The sequence below is a fragment of the Candoia aspera genome, chromosome 1, assembly GCF_035149785.1.
Source record: "Candoia aspera isolate rCanAsp1 chromosome 1, rCanAsp1.hap2, whole genome shotgun sequence".
In the NCBI taxonomy this organism is placed as follows: domain Eukaryota; kingdom Metazoa; phylum Chordata; class Lepidosauria; order Squamata; family Boidae; genus Candoia; species Candoia aspera.
In genome coordinates this window covers 165160837-165181237 of record NC_086153.1, presented here as the reverse complement: position 1 = coordinate 165181237, position 20401 = coordinate 165160837, and the positions used below count along the sequence as shown (strand labels likewise).

The 20401-nt window shown below is 38.5% G+C and overlaps 1 protein-coding gene across 2 annotated transcripts in view; it reads left to right on the top strand.

Moving 5' to 3' along the window:
- Nucleotides 1-1230: 1230 nt before the first annotated feature.
- FAM228B (family with sequence similarity 228 member B) overlaps nt 1231-20401 on the top strand; it is a 34412-nt gene continuing 15241 nt past the window's right edge. For both annotated transcript variants that reach the window (XM_063317771.1, XM_063317772.1), the window contains exons 1-7: nt 1231-1561; nt 7892-8002; nt 11295-11396; nt 12983-13087; nt 14554-14673; nt 15630-15704; nt 18357-18554. In XM_063317771.1, the coding sequence (XP_063173841.1) occupies nt 1469-1561; nt 7892-8002; nt 11295-11396; nt 12983-13087; nt 14554-14673; nt 15630-15704; nt 18357-18554 (804 nt within the window). In that variant the 5' untranslated portion in view covers nt 1231-1468. The remainder of the gene's footprint in view (nt 1562-7891; nt 8003-11294; nt 11397-12982; nt 13088-14553; nt 14674-15629; nt 15705-18356; nt 18555-20401) is intronic.

Here is a 20401-nt window from a genome sequence, read left to right as displayed (position 1 = left end):
TCAGAGAGTTGTACTGTATTTGCCTGATACAGTGGACCCATTTTTATTGAACCACTTTTCTGGGCTTGGATAATGCAATGCATCCTCCAGACTAGATTCACCGAAGCATTTTAGCTATTGCACGCCCAACCCCTGTTGGGTTAGTTAACATTTCATTGTATTATGAGAAGCCGGGCAACTGGGTTAAGTCAATAAACCATGACACAGTGGGATAGCATATTGTGCAAAAACAGGCCAAACAGGCAATGGAGAAATGGGCAAGGAGCAGCTGCTTTCTCTGTTTTTCCTTGGACAATGTACTTTTTGACCGGACTCACGTGAGCCCATATCTCATAAAAGAAAGGATGAAGCTGCCAAGAGCATGAGCAAGCAGCAAAAGTGATGGTATTATGACTGCTCTCTGCCCTCTTTTTCAGCTGTGCTAGTTATAAATAGACTAATTTTACTCATTGTGCCATCTGGAGGAAAACTAAGTCAGTGGAGGCACCAAGTCCTATATTTAGCTTGTCTCCTTGGAAAGACTCACTTCAGATACTCCCATCTGAGTTGTTCTCTAACCACCTATTTCCCATACATGGTTCTTTCATATTTTGATTAATCTGTTGGTCGGATTAGGTTCCTCTGCACACACACGAGTCTGTCTGAATAGGGTCTGGGCTGCATTTGGAACAGTTTTCTTTTAGTACCCATTTGAACAAAATTCTCCCCAAAGATTTGGATTTCGGAAGAACTAATCACTGGATATGAAAAACATGCATGTATAGAAACGTATGTCTTATTTTTATTTATTCTCCAATTTATATCTCCGGCCACATGTTTTCATTCGCATGTATACTGTACTTACCCATACATCTGACCAACATATACAAAACCAGCCTTAGAAGCAAGATACACGATAGCAAGATGCACCATAGGAAATTGAACTTACACTCTACAAATGAGCTATAAGCACAACGACTTGACTCAAAACATAGTTTTCTTTTTACAAACCATATGAGTTCATAAGCTATCTTAGCTAGAGAATGACCAAGGTTATCTTAGCTACAGAATGACCAAGGTTACTAAGTAAGAGTACAAGCCTCCTGCCAAATTTCTTCAGCCAGACAAACTCATTTTCCCAGCCCATCACAGCCGAGCAATTGCGTCGCGGGGTTGCCATGGGTACGGGCAGCAGGGTAGCGCCGCCACTGAAGCGGACGGATACAATGCAACCTCCGTTGGAACGAAAAATGCATAGGAACAAAAGTCCCTCAATTTCGTTATGGTTTTAATTTGGCATAGGTGTTTCTTCTGCCGTTTCTGATCACCGCGGAGCTTGTCGGAACCTTCGGAGAAGAAAGCTGGAGGGAACTATTTTTTTCCTGGCGGAGGGAGCTGATCGGGGCCTTGGGGTACCGCTACCGATGAACTTGGGCCGTGGCCGGGCAACGGAGCAGACTCTGCCCCCGGACGGGGATGGGTAGGAAGCATGGAGGTGGCGGGGGACGGCATGGGTCCTTTCCATCTGGGGCCGTTGACATCTACGCCCATAGAGTCATCTACCCCGAACCTCCCCACACGGGTGAGTGGAGTTGTATCGTACGCTGAGTAGCTTGAAACCGGAGGGTGAAGGGGTCTCCCGGCACGCTAACGTCTCCGTGATTGAACAGTCAAACTTCGGAATGAACCTCGTTGCCCGGGTGCCTGAATATCCCCTCCAGAAAGGCGGAAAATACATGGAGTGATCTCCAAAAGTTAAGTAGTGTCGGGCTGGGTTAGAGACCTCTAGGGCTTGGCACATCCCTTTACAGGCAGTGGCAAAGTATATGGTTCCTGAGAATGTTACCTGGAATTTTTAGGCTTCATTATTAGCTTTTTAATAAGGGTGATATTAGCATTTTAGCATGGCATCTATGCATTCTTTTGAAGTTCAGGAAACCATGTTTTCCTTTTACCCCAAAACATTTCTTTCTTTTATGTGCAAAAACTAGCCTTTTCAGCAACTAAACTACATCCTGGGGATGGTTAGTTTCTTAGAAGGACCCTGTTCTGCTTGCAAATCACAGAGAACTTCCAGCCATTGGGGTTTTTATTATATTTATTTTATTGTGTATTATAGTATTTAATAGTTTTATATTTTTCTTATTTATGTTTTATTGTAAACTGCCCAGAGTCCCTTTTGGGAGATGGGCGGTGATAAATTTGATTGATTGATTGATTGATTGATAAATAAATAAATAAATAAATAAAAACTAAACAATAGAGAGCATCTTCTGAAAGTCCTTGAATACACCTGCAAGTTTTAAGATGATACAAACCCGGCTGGGAAAAGGAGTGACATAACCCATAAATTTGCCACTTGTGGAATGGTATCTGTTACCAGTGTTTTCTATTGTTCAATTCTCATAAGCAATCAGTGTCTTTTATTGTTTGATTAGTTGCTTTCTGACATATCACATATAACAAATGTATGTATCATTTATCTCTGTACCCTATAAAAGCACTTGGACACCACCACCCCGCCTTAATAAATGCTTTTGCCTGAATTACTGTGTGATTTGTATTTTCCGGTAGGCAAAAAGCCACTTTGCAAAGTTAGTCTCTCTCCCAAATTCAGGGACCAAGTTGTTTATCAGCTCCATGCCAAACTCAGGGTGCCTGAGTTTCTAGGCAACAAGACTGTATGGATTACAAACACAGTAACAGTCGGCTTTGACTTGAGGGAGAATAACACACTGAACCCCAAACTAAGCTCTACTGGGTCTAGTGCACACAAGTCTGTTGCCAGCCACAAACTATCCAGATGTTTTTTATTTAGTTTAGGACATGGTGCCAGTCTATGGAGGTGCCTGCTTAATTGAGTAGTTAATCCATTATATGAAGACTGCCAGTGGGACTTGAGATTAAATTAAACATCTGGCCATCCCAGAGTGTGATTCCATATAGAATTGGACATACCCCAAACCACTAATTTCAGTGAATTCAAGAACTCAAAGAGCTTAGAGTTCATTACTTCATTGCATTTTTAGTGAAATCAAGAGAGTGTATTCCTGAAAAATTTTTATTCGGTAGGACTTGACGCAACAAGCTAATCCAAAACTAAACAAGCAGTTTATTGTGTATGAATTCTGTTCTTGCAGTTTATGGATTATCCTGGCCAATTATGGTTTATTTAGTAAAACATAATTAACTAAGCCATACTTTTCCTAGGAAAATTAGCAGAGAGGAACTTTTTTCCCCACAGAGTTAGAATGTAAGATGACTTTCAAACAGCGCTGCATTTGCCTTAAGGTCCCAGGTACTCCATGTCCTACAAAAAACAGTAATAAAAACCACCCTCCCCCAAGCCACCCACCAAGATACTTCATTGTCCCTAAGCTTCTTCATTGGTTGCATATGCCAAAGAGAAGTTACAAACCACAATGACTAGTTCAAACCCAGACATATAACATTATAGCTATCTTCGCATGACATGCTTACCTGTAGCTAATTTGACTGGTTTGTGGCACTTACTCAGATTTTCTGGGTTCTTACCACATTGAAACATAAACTGCCCACACAGACCGAGTGGGCATGATATATACTCAGAATATTGATTGGCAAGTTTGTTCATTGTGTTGTGAACACAGCATAAAATCTGAGAATGATACCATGTTAAACTGATGTTTTGTTTTGGATTAACTTGTGTGAATACAGATGTAGTATGTTAGTAAGATGTATGGTTTAGCATATAAATACACCTAATGTATGCATGCAAGGCATATTCAACAAGTGTAGTGTATAATCATATAAGCTGAGTTTTAAGTAAAACATAATATCCTCATTCAGGGTCTCTGTAATTGAATTATATATTATTTTTCTTTTTTATTAATATTGTTGAGTTTTTCTGTTTTTTCTGTTTTTCTGTCTAGATTGTTTTTAGTTTCTTCACGTATATGTATAAATATTTTAGTGTGTGTGTGTATGCACACAGACACATATATCCTTTGATAGTTTAAATGAAATTTGTAAGTTTTAATATGCTTATTGTTTTATAAACTCAACAAAATTGTTTTTAAAAATGGGCTATGCATCACCAATAAACTTGCATTAAGAGGCAAGCAAAATCTACTGTTTTCCCAACTATACTATGCATGATTAAGGAGAGCTGATAGCCAGCCACATTTTAGCCTAGTGCAGAACTTCTCAAACTTGATGGTACCATGAACCCCTATTATGTGTGATTCCTCCCACAAAGCTCTAGTAATGAAAGTTAAGGAACACAGTGAAAAAAAGAAATTTAGATTAAATATAAAGAAGATATACTAATGACAACAGGTACAGCAACTAGGCTTAGAATTGACAATGAAGTTATTAAGTGGTGGATAGCTTCTTCCTTGTAGAATTTACTATCGACAGTAAAAGAACCAGCAGAAAGTAAAAAAAAAAGAGTATTGACAGTTTTGAACTTGTTGGAAAAGACTCCTGAGAATACCATGGAGAGCCAAGAAAACAAATGGTCCATCAAACAAATCAGTCCAGAGTTCTCAGTTGAGGCATAAGTGACTAGTCTCAAATTATCATAATTTGGTCATATGTAAGATCTAGCTTGCTGGAGAAATCTGTAATACTGAGAAATGTGGAAAGAAAGAGTAAAAAAATGACAATCAACAGGAAGGTGGATGGATTCCGTTATAGTGGCAATAGGTGCATCATTGGAAGGTCTGAAGGAACAGGTTGGAGACTAGACAGGGAAGTCAAGGTTGTATTCCAAAAGAAGCTGTTCAAACCATATTCATATTGTTGCCAAGTAAACAACATGGACATAATGTAGACAGCAGAGATTGACTTCAACTTTAGTAGTACTTCAGTTTAGGGTGAGGGTGGGAGGATTTTTGTGAGGGTGGCTAGAGGAGTAGAACATTGACTGAATACTCTTTTTGCACTCTTCATTTTGTCATCTGTCATCTCATATTGTTTATTCATTTAGTTGCTTCCGACTCTTCGTGACTTCATGGACCAGCCCACACCAGAGCTTCCTGTCGGTCATCAGCACCCCCAGCTCCCCCGGGGACGAATCCATCCCTTGGTCGGCCCCTCTTCCTTTTGCCCTCCACTCTCCCTAGCATCAGCATTTTCTTCAGGGTGTCCTGTCTTCTCATTATGTGGCCAAAGTATTTCAGTTTTGCCTTTAATATTCCCTCAAGTGAGTAGTCTGGCTTTATTTTCTGGGGTATGGACTGGTTTGATCTTCTTGCAGTCCAAGGCACTCTCAGAATTTTCCTCTAACACCACAGTTCAAAAGCATCGATCTTCCTTCTCTCAGCCTTCCTTATGGTCCAGCTCTCACAGCCATATGTTACTACAGGGAACACCATTGCTTTAACTATGCGGACCTTTGTTGTCAGTGTGATGTCTCTGCTCTTAAGTACTTTATCGAGATTTGTCATTGCTCTTCTCCCAAGGATTAAGCGTCGTCTGATTTCCTGACTGCAGTCACCATCTGCAGTAATCTTCGCACCTAGAAATACAAAGTCTTTCACTGCTTCTACATTTTCTCCCTCTATTTGCCAGTTATCAATCAAACTGGTTGCCATAATCTTGGTTTTTTTGAGGTTTAGCTGCAAGCCAGCTTTTGCACTTTCTTCTTTCACCATCATCATAGGGCTCCTCAGTTCCTCTTCGCTTTCAGCCATCAAAGTGGTATCATCTGCATATCTGAGATCGTTAATGTTTCTTCCAGTGATTTTAACTCCAGCCTTGGATTCCTCAAGCCCAGCTTGTCGCATGATGTGTTCTGCGTACAAGTTGAATAGGTAGGGTGAGAGTATACAGCCCTGCCATACTCCTTTCCCAATGTTAAACCAGTCTGTTGTTCCGTGGTCTGTTCTTACTGTTGCTACTTGGTTGTTATACAGATTCTTCAGGAGGCATACAAGATGACTTGGTATCCCCATACCACTAAGAACTTGCCACAGTTTGTTATGGTCCACACAGTCAAAGGCTTTAGAATAGTCAATAAAACAGAAATCGATGTTTTTCTGCAACTCCCTGGCTTTTTCCATTATCCAGCAGATATTGGCAATTTGGTCCCTAGTTCCTCTGCCTTTTCTAAACCCAGCTTGTACATCTGGCAATTCTCGCTCCATGAATTGCTGGAGTCTACCTTGCAGGATCTTGAGCATTGCCTTACTGGCATGTGAAATGAGTGCCACTGTTCGATAGTTTGAACATTCTTTAGCATTTCCCTTTTTTGGTATGGGGATATAAGTTGATTTTTTCCAATCTGATGGCCATTCTTGTGTTTTCCAAATTTGCTGGCATATAGCATGCATTACTTTGACAGCATCATCTTGCAAGATTTTGAACAGTTCAGCTGGGATGCCGTCGTCTCCTGCTGCCTTGTTATTAGCAATGCTTCTTAAGGCCCATTCAACCTCACTCTTCAGGATGTCTGGCTCTAGCTCACTGACCACACCGTCAAAGCTATCCCCGATATTGTTATCCTTCCTATACAGGTCTTCTGTATATTCTTGCCACCTTTTCTTAATCTCTTCTTCTTCTGTTAGGTCCTTGCCATCTTTGTTTTTGATCATACCCATTTTTGCCTGGAATTTACCTCTGATGTTTCTAATTTTCTGGAAGAGGTCTCTTGTCCTTCCTATTCTATTGTCTTCTTCCACTTCATGCATCGCTGGTTTAAAAATAATTCCTTATCTCTTCTGGCTAACCTCTGGAATTTTGCATTTAATTGGGCATATCTCCCCCTATCACTGTTGCCTTTTGCTTTCCTTCTTTCTTGGGCTACTTCTAGTGTCTCAGCAGACAGCCATTTTGCCTTCTTGGTTTTCTCTTTCTTTGGGATATATTTTGTTGCCACCTCGTGAACAATGTTGCGAACTTCTGTCCAGAGTTCTTCCGGGACCCTATCTACTAAGTCCAGTCCCTTAAATCGATTCTGCACCTCCACTGCATATTCCTTAGGAATATTAGTGAGCTCATATCTAGCTGATCTGTGGGTCTTCCCTAATCTCTTTAGTCTGATCCTAAATTGTGCAAGAAGTAGTTCATGACTTGAACTACAGTCAGCTCCAGGTGTTGTTTTTACCGACTGTATAGATGTCCGCCACCTTTGGCTGCAAAGGATGTAATCAATCTGATTTCGGTGTTGTCCATCTGGTGAAGTCCATGTATAAAGCCGTCTCTTAGGTTGTTGGAAGAGAGTGTTTGTTATGCAGAGTGAATTGTCTTGGCAAAATTCTGTCAGCCTATGTCCTGCTTCATTTTGTTCTCCCAGGCCATGCTTACCTGTAATTCCAGGTGTCATTTGACTGCCCACCTTAGCATTCCAGTCTCCTGTGATAAGAATAACATCTCTTTTAGGCGTGTTGTCCAGTAGGTGCTGCAGATCCTCATAGAACTGCTCTGCTTCAGCTTCCTCAGCATCTGTGGTTGGGGCGTATATTTGGATCACTGTGATCATCTCATGGTCATAGCATATTCTCAGCATTTCAAGTTTGGCAGAAGTGAAAGTGATTGCAGATTGGCTTCAGACAGTTGAAGCTGAGTTGCAAAAATTTACTTGCTTTCCAGCCTTAGCAGAGATCAGTTTATTCAGCTTCTGCTTCGATCTTTACATGAAAATAGAATATTAAGTGCCTTTTTGTTTTCCTCCAGTAAGGTCTTTTGCATTTAGTTCTTGTATATATGCCTTGCATGCTTCACACTTCATAATTTAGGAAGTTGCTGGACCTTCATTCATATTAAATATTTTTGAAATTTACCTCAGAGAAGTTTCGGAAAGAGAGGAGAAGTGGATGGAAGTAATTGTGACATCAGAAGTACTTGCTGTAGGTTGGTTTGGAAAAAGCCTATTCTACTATGCACTGTTTTTTAAAAAAAGGTTTTGTTTTTTCAATGTTTTGTTTTTCAGGCTGATTCATTGTCATCTGAAAGTAGTGAAAGTTCAGGAGAAGACTGGCTCATAAAAGTTCGTTGTCCAGGAGCAAGGCATCGATACAGTAAACAAGCTCATGCAAAAAAGGTTAACATTGCAATATATTGAATTAAACATGGTTAAAGTTTGTTAAGAGAATAGTGACCCTTTTGAATGCTGCGTAGCACAATAGCTCTAATGTGAAACCTGTACATTCAGCTGTTCAGCTGACCCAGAAAAGAATTTTGTGGAAGGTCTTACTCTATTTCTATTTTTCACTTGCCATGATAAGTAAATTTGTCATATGGCATGAATACTTAACACGCAGAGAAAATGCAGAATTATTTCCTGCTGTATTTTCCTTGTGACACCAGTTCAGGGTGGAAGATGATGGAAGATGTAATAGGCAGTGATACGTATTTATGCAAATCCAAAAAGTATTACATAGCATCTTAACACTTTTAGAGACCCAACCTGACTTTGCTTTACAAAAATCAGAACAGTGAACACTCCCAATTTAAATTGCAGGACTAAAACATGAGTGCATACTCAGGATTTCTTAAAGAAAACATTTCTAATTCAATCAAATTATCTGAGTATTACGCTCACTTAGGAACATTAAAATCTAGATCAGAAGAAGAATCTCAGCATCCAAGCAGGCACTAGTTAATTCAACAGAAATTTGACCTCATGTTCAGAGCCAGTATAGAACTGAATTTAAGCTACTTAAGGGTCTTTATTTTCATACTCATCCTGGCAGAGTTCCCAGCCCTCCCTGACTTGTATGATAAATACTCACTTTTGCTACAGGCATAATGCAGGTAAAATTGGGCATGCTGTGTCCATTTGGTTTTATATGGGGCATAGATCATGCACTGAAATCTTCAACTTGAAAACCCCTTGACAGCTTTGTCTGGATCATACTTTTATTTGGATCATATCCTTCATAAGTTAAATTAGAATTCATTTTATGTCACTTTTCAAATCAACATCACTTTTCAAAAGTTGAATCTTTGCTTCAGTCAAGGGTCTGTAGTTACCTATTCCATGTGCAACCAGTTCCTAGAAAAAGGTCTCCTCCTTCTCCTTTATAGCATAATAGAATTCTTTCCATTGTAATTCAGCAAATTTTCTCTTCTTTAAACAATTATTCTACATTTATTGGCAACAATGTAATACCAATAGTAATCTTTAAGATGTTCTAAAAAAATTCAAATGTAAATTGCTATTCCTCTAAAAAAATGTATATTTGTAAGATTGCTCTCTGTATGAAGAGTTGTAGAATGATCAACATAACTATAATTTTTAAAATGGCATTTGGAGGAGGGATTGTCATGATATAACATGCTTATTATAGTAAATTGATGAAAAGCAAGATTAAATATAAAATTATCCAGCATACAGAAGGACACATTTTGCTGAAGAAGAATCAATGTTGTTTATGCAAAAAGTAACTGTCTCACTAATATTTTGGAGTTCTTTGAGACCATAATATTCATGTGACTTGGAGTTTCAAAAGTCCTTTAATAAACTCCATCACTCCAGAGCAAAGTTAGGGCACCTTTATATAACAACCATGCAGCAGTTCCAAACCCTGGAATCCCATGATATTTGCAAAATTTGAGAACTGAGCAGGTCTATTTCTGGTTGAACTACTGCCCATTTGAAGCCAGGGTAAACTAGTCTTTTCTTGAAATTCCCCAGCTCTGAGGAGCTGGGAGTGGTCTGTTCCTCCATTTGCAGGCGCTTCTGCTTTATGCTGCTTCTCAGTGCCTGGGCTTCAGCTGCCCTCACAGGTCTTTTTGGGGGAAATGTGGTTTGATATCTTGGCAACATAAGAACATCTCAGGTTTGTTGTTTTTGTTTTGCCTGCGTTCAGATGAAGTAAGGGTATGGATTGGGGAGACGGGGGATATCTCATTTCCCTTTTTGTGTGTGGATAGAGGATGAGGGAATCCTTATTTTTTCAAGACCATCATCCTAACACCAATGAGCTAAAATGGCAGATCTTGTTATGAATCTATAATTAGTTAAATAAGAGTGAGAAAGCATGAACAGGAAAACAATGGCAGGGTTTGTTTATTTGCTTGCTTGTTTTGCAACCCCAAACTAACCTTTATGCATCTTGGATTCAAAAAGTAAAAAGTTGGAGTCCAGAGTTCTTTGGTGATGTATATTCTGACCAAAAGTTCCAATGTCCTCTTTCAGTTATGTTCTCCACAGACTCATCCATTCTACCACTCCATTCATGTTACATGGTTTTATTGTTTTACAGGTTTTATGGTTTTAAATTGTTTATTTTGTTGTAAACCGCCCAGAGTCCCCCTTTGGGGGGAGATGGGCGGTGACAGAAATTCGAAATATAAATAAATAAATAAATAGTCGGTGTTACGAGTTTTTTGGAGTGGGCAGCTATGAAAAAATTAATAAATAATAATAGCATGAGCAACAACAACACTAATAATAGTAATAATGAAGCAGTGCCAGAAAGTACCTAACAAAACATTTTGAACTACTAGAGCTGTACTGCATATATCCTTGCATTTTTCTGTTGTTTTCAAAAATAGAAGTCAAATAAAATCTTATTGGCTCTTGTTGGTGTTCTTTTGGAGATATGCACACATATGCAAACATCCAAGTGCATACCAATCTTATTTAATAAAAAGGCAAGTTTCTATTCATGTTCTCTTGTGAGAGTAAATTATTTATAAATAGTGTATTTGTACAAAGTTATTATTTAACATTTAATATGGAAAAAGGAAGTAAATCAAGGAAGTAAACTAGATATGCAGTCCACATTTTTAAATAATCCTCCAAATAAAAATGCTTGTAGAAATATAGAAAGCGAGCTGAGATCTTCAGACCACTGCGTTACTGGCAGAGCATGAGTATTTTTCTAACCTTCTGATATTAATTTCCTTGCAACCATGGAAACATGCAGTATACATTCCATTGTCCATCTGTTGATTTCTAAAATAACAATATGTAATTGAGAAAGAGGAATTAGGAAGCTGCCAGTATTAGATCTTGTTAGTGCAACAGTAGTTCTGCCAGCATATAAAATTCTGCTGTGAAAATCGATTACAGTAATATTTTATTCTCTTTAATCAAAACCCAAACTGCTAATAATTATATAGTTACGATAAAGTAGGGCGTAAAAAAAGCATTCAGACAATTAAGCTATCTTACTAGAAAAATTCTTAAAGTATGGTTACTCCTTTTATAAGGATCCTTTAATTAAGAAAACAGAAGGAGAATACATTAGAATTTAAAATTAATATAGCTAAATAGTTCTAATAGTATGTTGTATTCTTTTGGTCAGACTGATGCTAATGAAACGTATTTCCAAATAAATATTTGTATAATTAAATCCTAAAATGCTTTTCTCTAATTTAACCAGTGCATATCATCACGGTCCACAAGGACTGGAATTTCAAGTGTTCTAGATAAAGAAGATGACTTCACAGAGAAAAGAGAATGGACGCCTCTTGCACCTTATCAGGTATATGGATTAAACATTATATTTCAGATCTCAGGATAACCATCTTGGGCAAAAGAAACTTTGCCAGCACAATTGAGTGAGAAATCGCTGAATTCGCATAAATTGAGAGGTTTCAGGCGATCTCAATGGATTTTTAACACATTACAATACAGGTAGTCCTCAGGCACTACCACTCATTCAGCAGCCGTTCTAAGTTACTATGGTGGTGAATGAATGGCACTTACTACAGGTCCTTGTACTTCTGGCTGTCGCAGCATCCTCACAGTCATGTGATTGCGATCCGGGCTTTTGGCACCCAGCTCACAAGTACAATGTTAAGCCACAGTCACGTGTTCACTATTTCTGACATTCCCTGCCAGCTTCTGTGATGAAACATGTCTACGAAAAGGGAGGGGATGCGATGGACTACAGTAATGCAGCAGGTTCTCAGGAAGGCGGGAGCACATTCCAAGGAAGGGGGTGAGACAGAAGACAACACAGTCCTGAGTTGGATCATGGGAAGAGGAAATGATTTAGAATAACCACTCCCATGGTATATCCATTAGGGTAGAGTAATATGGGTCTAGTCTGGCAAGATTCTGTGTATATGGTGTAAGCAAATAAAGAACTGAACATTAGCTGGACTGCTTCTATGTCATTCTTGTGCTGGGCCTGACAGCTTCCCACAAGCACAGTCAATGCAGAAGCCAGAGGAAGTCGGAAGTTGTGGTCACATGAGGTCCTTGCCTAATGACCTGCACAGTCCTCGCTTAATGACAACAACTGGGACTGTTGGGATTGCTGTCACTAAGTGATGTGGTCATGTGACATTATGCTTTATGATCGCATCGCTTAGCGATGGCAATTCTGGTCCTGATTGTTGTCATAAGCTGAGGACTATCTGTAGTTAATTGATCAGGTTCTTATAATCTGTCTCACATATAATTGCATCTAACATGTAACCAACCATTTTTCAGAACCCTCAGTTGCAGTGAGACAGAAACAATTTCTCTCTTTCAATAATATCTTCTCTCTTTTCATGTAATCCTCTTTAAATGCCATCTGTCTCTGTGAAAAAAGATGACCACCCCCAAATGCACTTCAAAAATAATTATTTTAGAGAAAAATGACCCTTCCTGTTGCATAAATGCCATTTACTGTATGTAGTTATCTTTTTCTGATTTCTTAGCTTGATGTTATAGCTGTTGTATTAGCTTTCAACATATTTTTACTATTTTGTTTTTTTTGAGTAGACCACATCATTTTACTATGATTTGGGGAACAAAGAAAAACAAAAACAAGCGAGCTGGCAATAGTGAACAATTTAGAACTGCAATCACAGTATTAGTTATGACATAACACTGGAAAAGTTCTGTCCTGTTGGACATCAACATTCTGATGGCCCACTCCATTCATTTGCTTTATAGCTTCCTGTTAACAGTAAGTTCCTAGAAAGTTGATAGAAAGTTTGGTAAGTTTTGTGCAAAAGTATAGGGAGCCAATGTATTTCTTAAATCTGCTGAAGATTATTTTCTGAGAATGCTAATCAATTTCAGTAGGCCATTTAAAGACAAACCCAACAATGTATTTTAATGTTCCAACATTAGGACTATTCAAGAGTGCCAAAGCAGGATAGTGCAGACTTGCAGTGGCTGATAAGACTTCGTTGCCCAAGAGCTCAGATGGAACAGTTGATGCCAGATCTGAAGCAAGTAAGTGTGGATGTGAATATTATAGCAACCTTTTCCATCATCAGGTACATGTTTTAATGGTAGCAGTTTACAACAGTAAAAGCAGAGTTTCGTCTTAATCACATTTTTTAAAAAATCTAGTTGATAATCACAAACATTTTAATCTAGCACATGAAGTTATGTTTCTTATACATACTCTTCTGTGCATTTTGAAAGTTATGAAGGTTTTCTTAGGTCTTCTCAGATGTTAGTCTTTTAGAAGGCTTATCCTCATTTTTTAAATGTTCTTAATCAGGAGAAATATGACTAAGGATACAAACTTATCTTTATTGGATTAAGACCCATTGATATTACATTCAAATAGATCGCTAGGTAACTGTGTCCCTGGTTTGAATCTGACTCTGCCATGAACAGATTAGATGGCCTTAGAAAAGACATTATCTGTCAGTCTCAGATCTCAGTCTGCAATGTAAGGATTACCATATTTCCTTCCTTTACATCAAGGTATGTGAAGTTTTCGAATATTCAAATGCTCATGTTAAGCATTCTTAATAAGATTTATATTTTCCTGTTCATGAGGAATCAGCTCCATCCAGTGCTAAATTTACTGAATTTGGTTATGTGGATAACAATCGCCTTTCATTCTTAACCTTACCTTGTCTTTTATAACCACATGGATTTTTCAAGTTATTCCAACTGTATTCCACTTAACTTTTATCTTTTCTTGACACACTGACTCCCACTTCCTTAAAACCAAGTGGGCAAAAGCTTCTTTGACAAACATTCATTACTTACTGCAAACCATGTACTATCCACTACAACCTTTTATTTGTATTTCAACATCCATTTTCTCGTTTTCAGTAAACATTCTATAAAGGTATACAAATTCACCTACTTGCTCTAATTTTTCATCTTTTATGTATAACTTACAGTTGTTAACTCCATTGATCTTTGATATATTAATTTTCAAATCCATATTTTTCATTGTGTCTTACTGTTTATCTGACATTCACTGCAAATCATTTGGTTCTTAACCAGTAAAATGGCATCGTCTGTATACAAAAATATGTGCATGTTCATGTTCCCCGAACCAAAATACTGTTAACACTGCCACAAACATCCCTTATACATTTGTCCATAAATATATTAAGCAACTAAGAGGACATCACCCATCCATGTCTTACTCCTTGCTCAATATTGAACCATTTGCTGAGTATTTCATTTATTTTTACACTTGCTTTCCTTCCATTATGGGCAGAAGTTCTTTGAATATTCCATATGCTGCTTTCCATTTTAAGAGTTTTTTAAGAGTCCTATGAGAGAAATTAAATAGAATTCAAAACATATTATAGTTTCATAATTTGTACTAATATTTGAAGGTAAAGTAAATACGTATATACTGTGGTACTCTTTGCATAGGTAGATTTGAATTTTTGGTAGATAAAAGATGAAACATTCACTTGGATTCTTTTCATTTTTCATATAAGTCTTTTCCAGGAGTTACTAGATTCCTGAGATCACAAAGCAAGGTTTGCGGAAGTAGTCAATCTGAAAAAACAAAAACTTCACAGAGTTGGCTAACACAGAAGCATTTGTCCATTGCACAGGTACCAATGTGTTGGGCTATGAATGGAGACAGAAATCAATAATTGGAAATGTTTTGCTACCTTATGGGAAAATACACATTTCAAAAGGCCTTAGAACCACTTCACAGATCTCAAGTGATCCATTCTTTGAGTTCCATGCAGTTTATTGAATGTGTTTGCCTGAGGATTAGAAGAAATTGAATTCCTGTCTGCTCTGCATGGGCATCTTTCTCATACTTCAGTTGCATTTTAATTATTTTAAAATATATTTAAAATATATATTTAAAAATATATAATTGATTTGAATAAATACAAGACTGAAGGTAAGGTTTAACAGAGCAAGTCTAGCATGCAGCTCTACTGAAGGTAAGAGGGTGGACGTGCCTGTGTCTCCCTACCAAAAGGAGCTTTGCTTGTGGTGGGACATGTCTTTCACAGAGACCCCAATGATGTCTGTGGAATGCTCCATCATCTCTTCCCAATACGGGTTCCCCCCAGGAACAGGTCCCCAATGGACCTGCTGAAAATGTTCAAGGCAGTGTATATAGCCCTCCCTCTTGCCATTTTTTCCCTGCAACAACCACCATTTAAAGTAGGTTGTTCTGAGAGAGAGTACTAGTGAGCTCTTGTGGCTGAGGGTGGATTTGAGTCTGGGTCTCCCTAGTCCCAGTCTAATACCTTAAGCACTAGACCATGCTGATTCTCTGAAAAACTAGCCTGGTCAGTGAGTTGATTCTTGGGACTTGTAATTCATCAGCATCTGAAGAAACCCAGTTTGCTATCGTTATGATGTAGCATCAATGGTGCACCAACTCAGAATTCAAATAAGGCTTTTAATGTAATTTTATTCTGAGTTTCTTCTCAAGTGATATGGAATTCACTGTATCCTGCAGAGCTGATCTGTTTATAAGGTAATTTCTAATCAGTATGTTTAATTTGGTAGTTCTGTTTCACAGATTTTACTGATATTTTATTAGGCTTTAGTTAATGAAAGCCAGGATGTTGTTGGTCCCATTCAGTTCCTGCTGGAAAGAGAAAACTGCTTTATAAGGGTAAGAAACAAACATTGTTTGCAATGTGACTTTCTGCCTATTGAGAAAGACATAAAATTTGAAAATGCCTGGATCAGGAGTCTGTACCTGTGACCCTCATGCAGGAAGACCGTTTTTTGACTCTTGGAAATCTTACTGTCAAATAACAATTCTCTACAAAGCCCCCCCCCCCCGTATCACACCTACTGTACTTTCTTAGCAAAATCACGCAAATGAAAAAGGAAGTCTGAAAAGGTCTTCTTCCTTTCCTAGCCCCATGTCCTGGTCAACCCCTGGCTATTAAAAAAAGGTTGTTCTGAGCTTAAACTCTCAGTTTATCTTTTGCATCTGATCCTTTTCATCTGTAAATCTAAGGTAGCTTTTCCAAGAAGTATTGGCCTGTTGGCTTGATACCCTTTTTATTGTTAGTCAAGGACATGTTCTCACAACAGAGCCTCTGTCCCAGTGCCAGCCTGCTTCTGAGTCAGGCTGAAGGTGGATCAAGGTGATCCAGCAGGAAAGTGGGGCTTTCCATTGGAAAACAATACAGCCACTTATGTAAACATCCTGATTCTCGAGGAGGAGCCTGAAGGAGGTCGGTGACCTGCAAGGTTCCAGCAGGACTGCCCCCTCCCAGCCAGCCACGGGGCTCTGTGCCTCTCTGGTTGGTGTTTTGGATATCAGAGGAAACAGAACTTTGCCTGACAACCAAAGGGGCTGTTTTGCCTTGTCCAGGAAATATCAACTTCATAGAGTATGTTCCGTGAAGTTGATATTCCTATTTGTACACACAAAAAAATTAGCCCCACTGGTTTGTCCTAGTTCTGGGCCCCACATTTGCATCCTTCCTAAGTCATCAACATGCAGCAGTACTCTTGTCACTTCTCCAGACAGCTTCTCTGATCCATGAAGGAAAGCACATCACTAGTGGTGAGGGGAAAAGCCCAATCTTGTGTTTAAGATCTATCATTAAATAGATATATTTTTATGCTACTTCCATCTAGGAAAGCTGTCTGTCTGTATTGTCCTCTCTGTATTGATTCCCTTTGGGACAGATTTGCCTTAGCTTTTTCTGTCTAGCCGTTCCTTTAGTTTCTCTAATTGCTCCTTCTCAGGCTTCTTTCAAACATTCTGTAGGTGCTCTGTTGGCCTGAATCATGTACTACACACTGAACTATACTACATTAGACCCCTGCCTGCATCTCTGGGCTCCTGTGCCTTACTGTCTCTTCAGTAGGTACTAGTAGAAAATATTGGGTGTTGAAGGTTCCAGCTCATATATGTAAACTATTGCATATGTACCAGCAAATCCCAGTAGCTTCTGTATGTTGAATGGTTATTGGCGATAGCATATTTTGGATGATGGATAATATTTAAAATACCAATAACCATAGTTTTCTGAACAATAAAAACAGGTATTTCAGTGTCAGCTGTGGTTGGACTAAATTTGCTTTGACATAGCTAATAGTCGTCACATAAGACTTTAGTATTTGAGATCATGAGAGCTAGTTTGATGTAGTGATTAAAGGCACCGGGCTAGAAACTGGGAGACAGTGAGTTCTAGTCCTGTCTTTGGCACAAAGCCAGCTGGGTGACCTTGGACCAGTCCCTCTCTCTCAGCCCTAGGAAGAACTCAGTGGCAAGCCACTTCCAAAAAACATTGCCAAGAAAGCTGCAAGGACTCATCCAGGTAGTTGTCAGGAGTCAAAGACAGACACTTACCAAAACAAAAAAAAGTTGATGAATCCAATATGCTATCCTTGGAAAAAGACCAACGTATGAGATGTATCTGGTTTTTACAGAATGTTGCTCAGAAGGTCTTAGCTTTATTACACTTTGTTAGATAGCACACATCTCAAATTTGATTTCATATTCAAACAATTGAAAGAATATGAAATGGGTGGTGGTTCTAGGGCTGTAGCCAGGGAATACAGTGCAGGATTTTGAGAAATATTTGACATAGGAATGGGAAATCTGTAACCCTGCAGGTACTGCTGCAACACAACTCCCAGGAGCTCTAGCTAACTTGCTAACAACACCTGGAGTGCCACAGATTACCTATCTCAGCTAGCCCCTAGGAAGATCTCATTTTTGTTTGGTCTTTTATACCAGTTTTTTTTCCCCAGTTATGACATCTGGAAACCTTATCTAAAGGAAAAAGAAAACAGAAAAGTTAGATTCTCATAAGTATATCAACAGGCCTTAACACTAAATACAGTAGAGTGTTGGCTGATGGTCTGTATGTCTTACATCTCTTAAATGGTTTAATATTTTAGTATTACTTGTCAAGGTAAATATGAACATGGTTTTAGTTAAGAAGACTCAGATCTGTACTTGGCTTCTTTATATATTTAAAAAGCCCTACAGATAAACTATATATTTATAGCAAATAAGACGTAATCTACATATTCAAGTTATCACCTAATTGGTTCCCTGTAGCAATCACATGAAATTGCAATGACTTTTAGGCACTGATGGTACACTTTATATATATGCAACTGTTGTCTTCTGAGGAATGTTATAATGTGTGAAGTGTAAATTACCTATTAATTATCCGTCTTTCTCTGTTTCTGTTCATTATTTGTACTGTCTGATTTGTTTTAAAGTCCAGGATTTGTTTTATTTATTCAAAGACGACCTAGCTTTGTTAATAATAGTTTCTCTGTTGATTAGGAAGTAGACAGGTATTTGAAGCACAGTGATTTCTTAGCTCTAAGGAGAAGGGAAATGCTGTACAAGAAATGGTTTGAAAGTGTTTCAAGACCTCTGCTTCAGAAAATTCAGGACAAAGTTGACAACCAGTCAAGCAAAGAAATAGAAGAAAGGAAGCGAAAACAGCTCTCCCTTTATCTAAACTATTGCAATGAGAAGGTATTGGAAAAGAAAAGCTTTTATTACTGCAAGTCGTTGGGAGGCTGTTTGCAAAACTGTTGGATTTGTGATTTTTGACGAAAACCGAAACTAATTCTAGCTCTTTATAGAAGCTATAATTATGTTAATAGCAGTGTGTGAGGGAAAATGTATTGTTTATCATGCCACCGTAGAATAACTTGATCAGAGCTTCATTTGTTTTATTTTTTTTAATTTCAATATATAGACTACCATGCTGCATGTTTAAAATGAGGCCCAGATTATTGGAAATGGAGGTCATGTTTTTTCTTCAGAGGAGCCTGTGCCCACAGGGCTGTTGTGTATAATATATTCTGAGAATTCACTGAGGGTCTGGTGATAAAATAGTTTTGAAAACCTTCAGCATTACCTAGGTTGAATAGACAGATTTAGGACTTTAGCTCATCAAAAGCCTGTTTTCTTCTGAATAGAAGATGATTTAGTTTTATTTTGACACTTGGAGACAAACAAGGTCCCTGTGCAGGAACATAACAATGCAGACAATGCACTTTGGCAGCCAGTCCTCACCCCTCGCTTCCTTTGGTAATGATAATGATCATGGCCCTTAATAGTTGCTTATTTCTTGCCAGTTGCTGCACTTTAGGGTGAGACTGGGACTCTCTACCATGATTGTTCTTTCTGTAGATGGGTGGAAAGGAAAATGGGGAAGGGGGAGATACGATATTTTTTTCTCTGTAAGATCTTTTCCAGAGAAAAATAATCATTTCCTCTAATATATGTTTCCTTGTGTATTAACCAAATTACTAACTTCCTTTTTGGTTCATCAAGTCGGATGATTGAATTTTATTTCTTGACATACTTGGACCTCTGTGCCAAAGATTTTATGCACAGAGCTGTGAAAATGTCCTGGCAAGATTAGTGTGAAGGCAGCCAACTATCTGTGAAAAGAAGACAAGCCGCTTGCTTGTGAGAAAAGACAAGGGAGCATAACATGCAGAGCAAACCAAGTGGGATTATTAACTCTAATCTATAACTTCAGTGAAATGCATGGAACTCATAACAGAAGAATGGAAAAAAAGACCAGTTATACAGACTTGAACCAGCAGACATAGAAAGTTGTATTCAAGTTGCCCCCGACCTTATTGCACAGCTTTGAACATACCGTACTGCTACTCTTCATCCTCTCTTCCCCATATGTTACACAGGCCCATCTCTCAGGCTTGAACAGGGGCTGTTAAGTTCATAAGTAAATTGTTATTCTGAATATTTGAAAAGGAGTGCTTATTTTAGGAATGAGTCAAGAATTCAAAGGGGGCTGCTTAGGTAATGTATTAGACCATCTCTGCCTGAATTCTTGCAAGGAGAGTTAGTATAGACAGCCTGTGTCAAGCAGGCTTTGAGTTTTCCTCTCACCTCCCAAAGTCGTTACTGGCTGTTTGATTATATAGGTCTCCATCTTAGAGAAAGGGGATGAAGTAGCTGGTGGACCATTCTGTGAAAGATGTCTGATCTGGAATGCTTTGGCTATTTCAGTTGGGTAACATAGGCAGTACTGTCTCTGTTAAAGGTTATGAATTTTTTCGTTCAACTGAATGATCCCTGCTAAAAAAATACACTATCAGTGTCAATTCCTTGTGGGAAAGACAACTATCAGCCCTTTCCACCTTCCTTGGAGCCATCTGCTAGCTTCTATCTTGTTTCCCAACATGATCCCCTCCCCAAAAATTAGGGCTTCAGATTTCTCAATTGGAGGGCTAACATCAGTCAGTTTTGAGCATCATAGTAAAATTCTCAGGATCTGACCTGAGGCAGGGGAACCCCCTTCCCAACAATCAACACAAGTAACTGTAGTTACTTCTGTTCTTGGT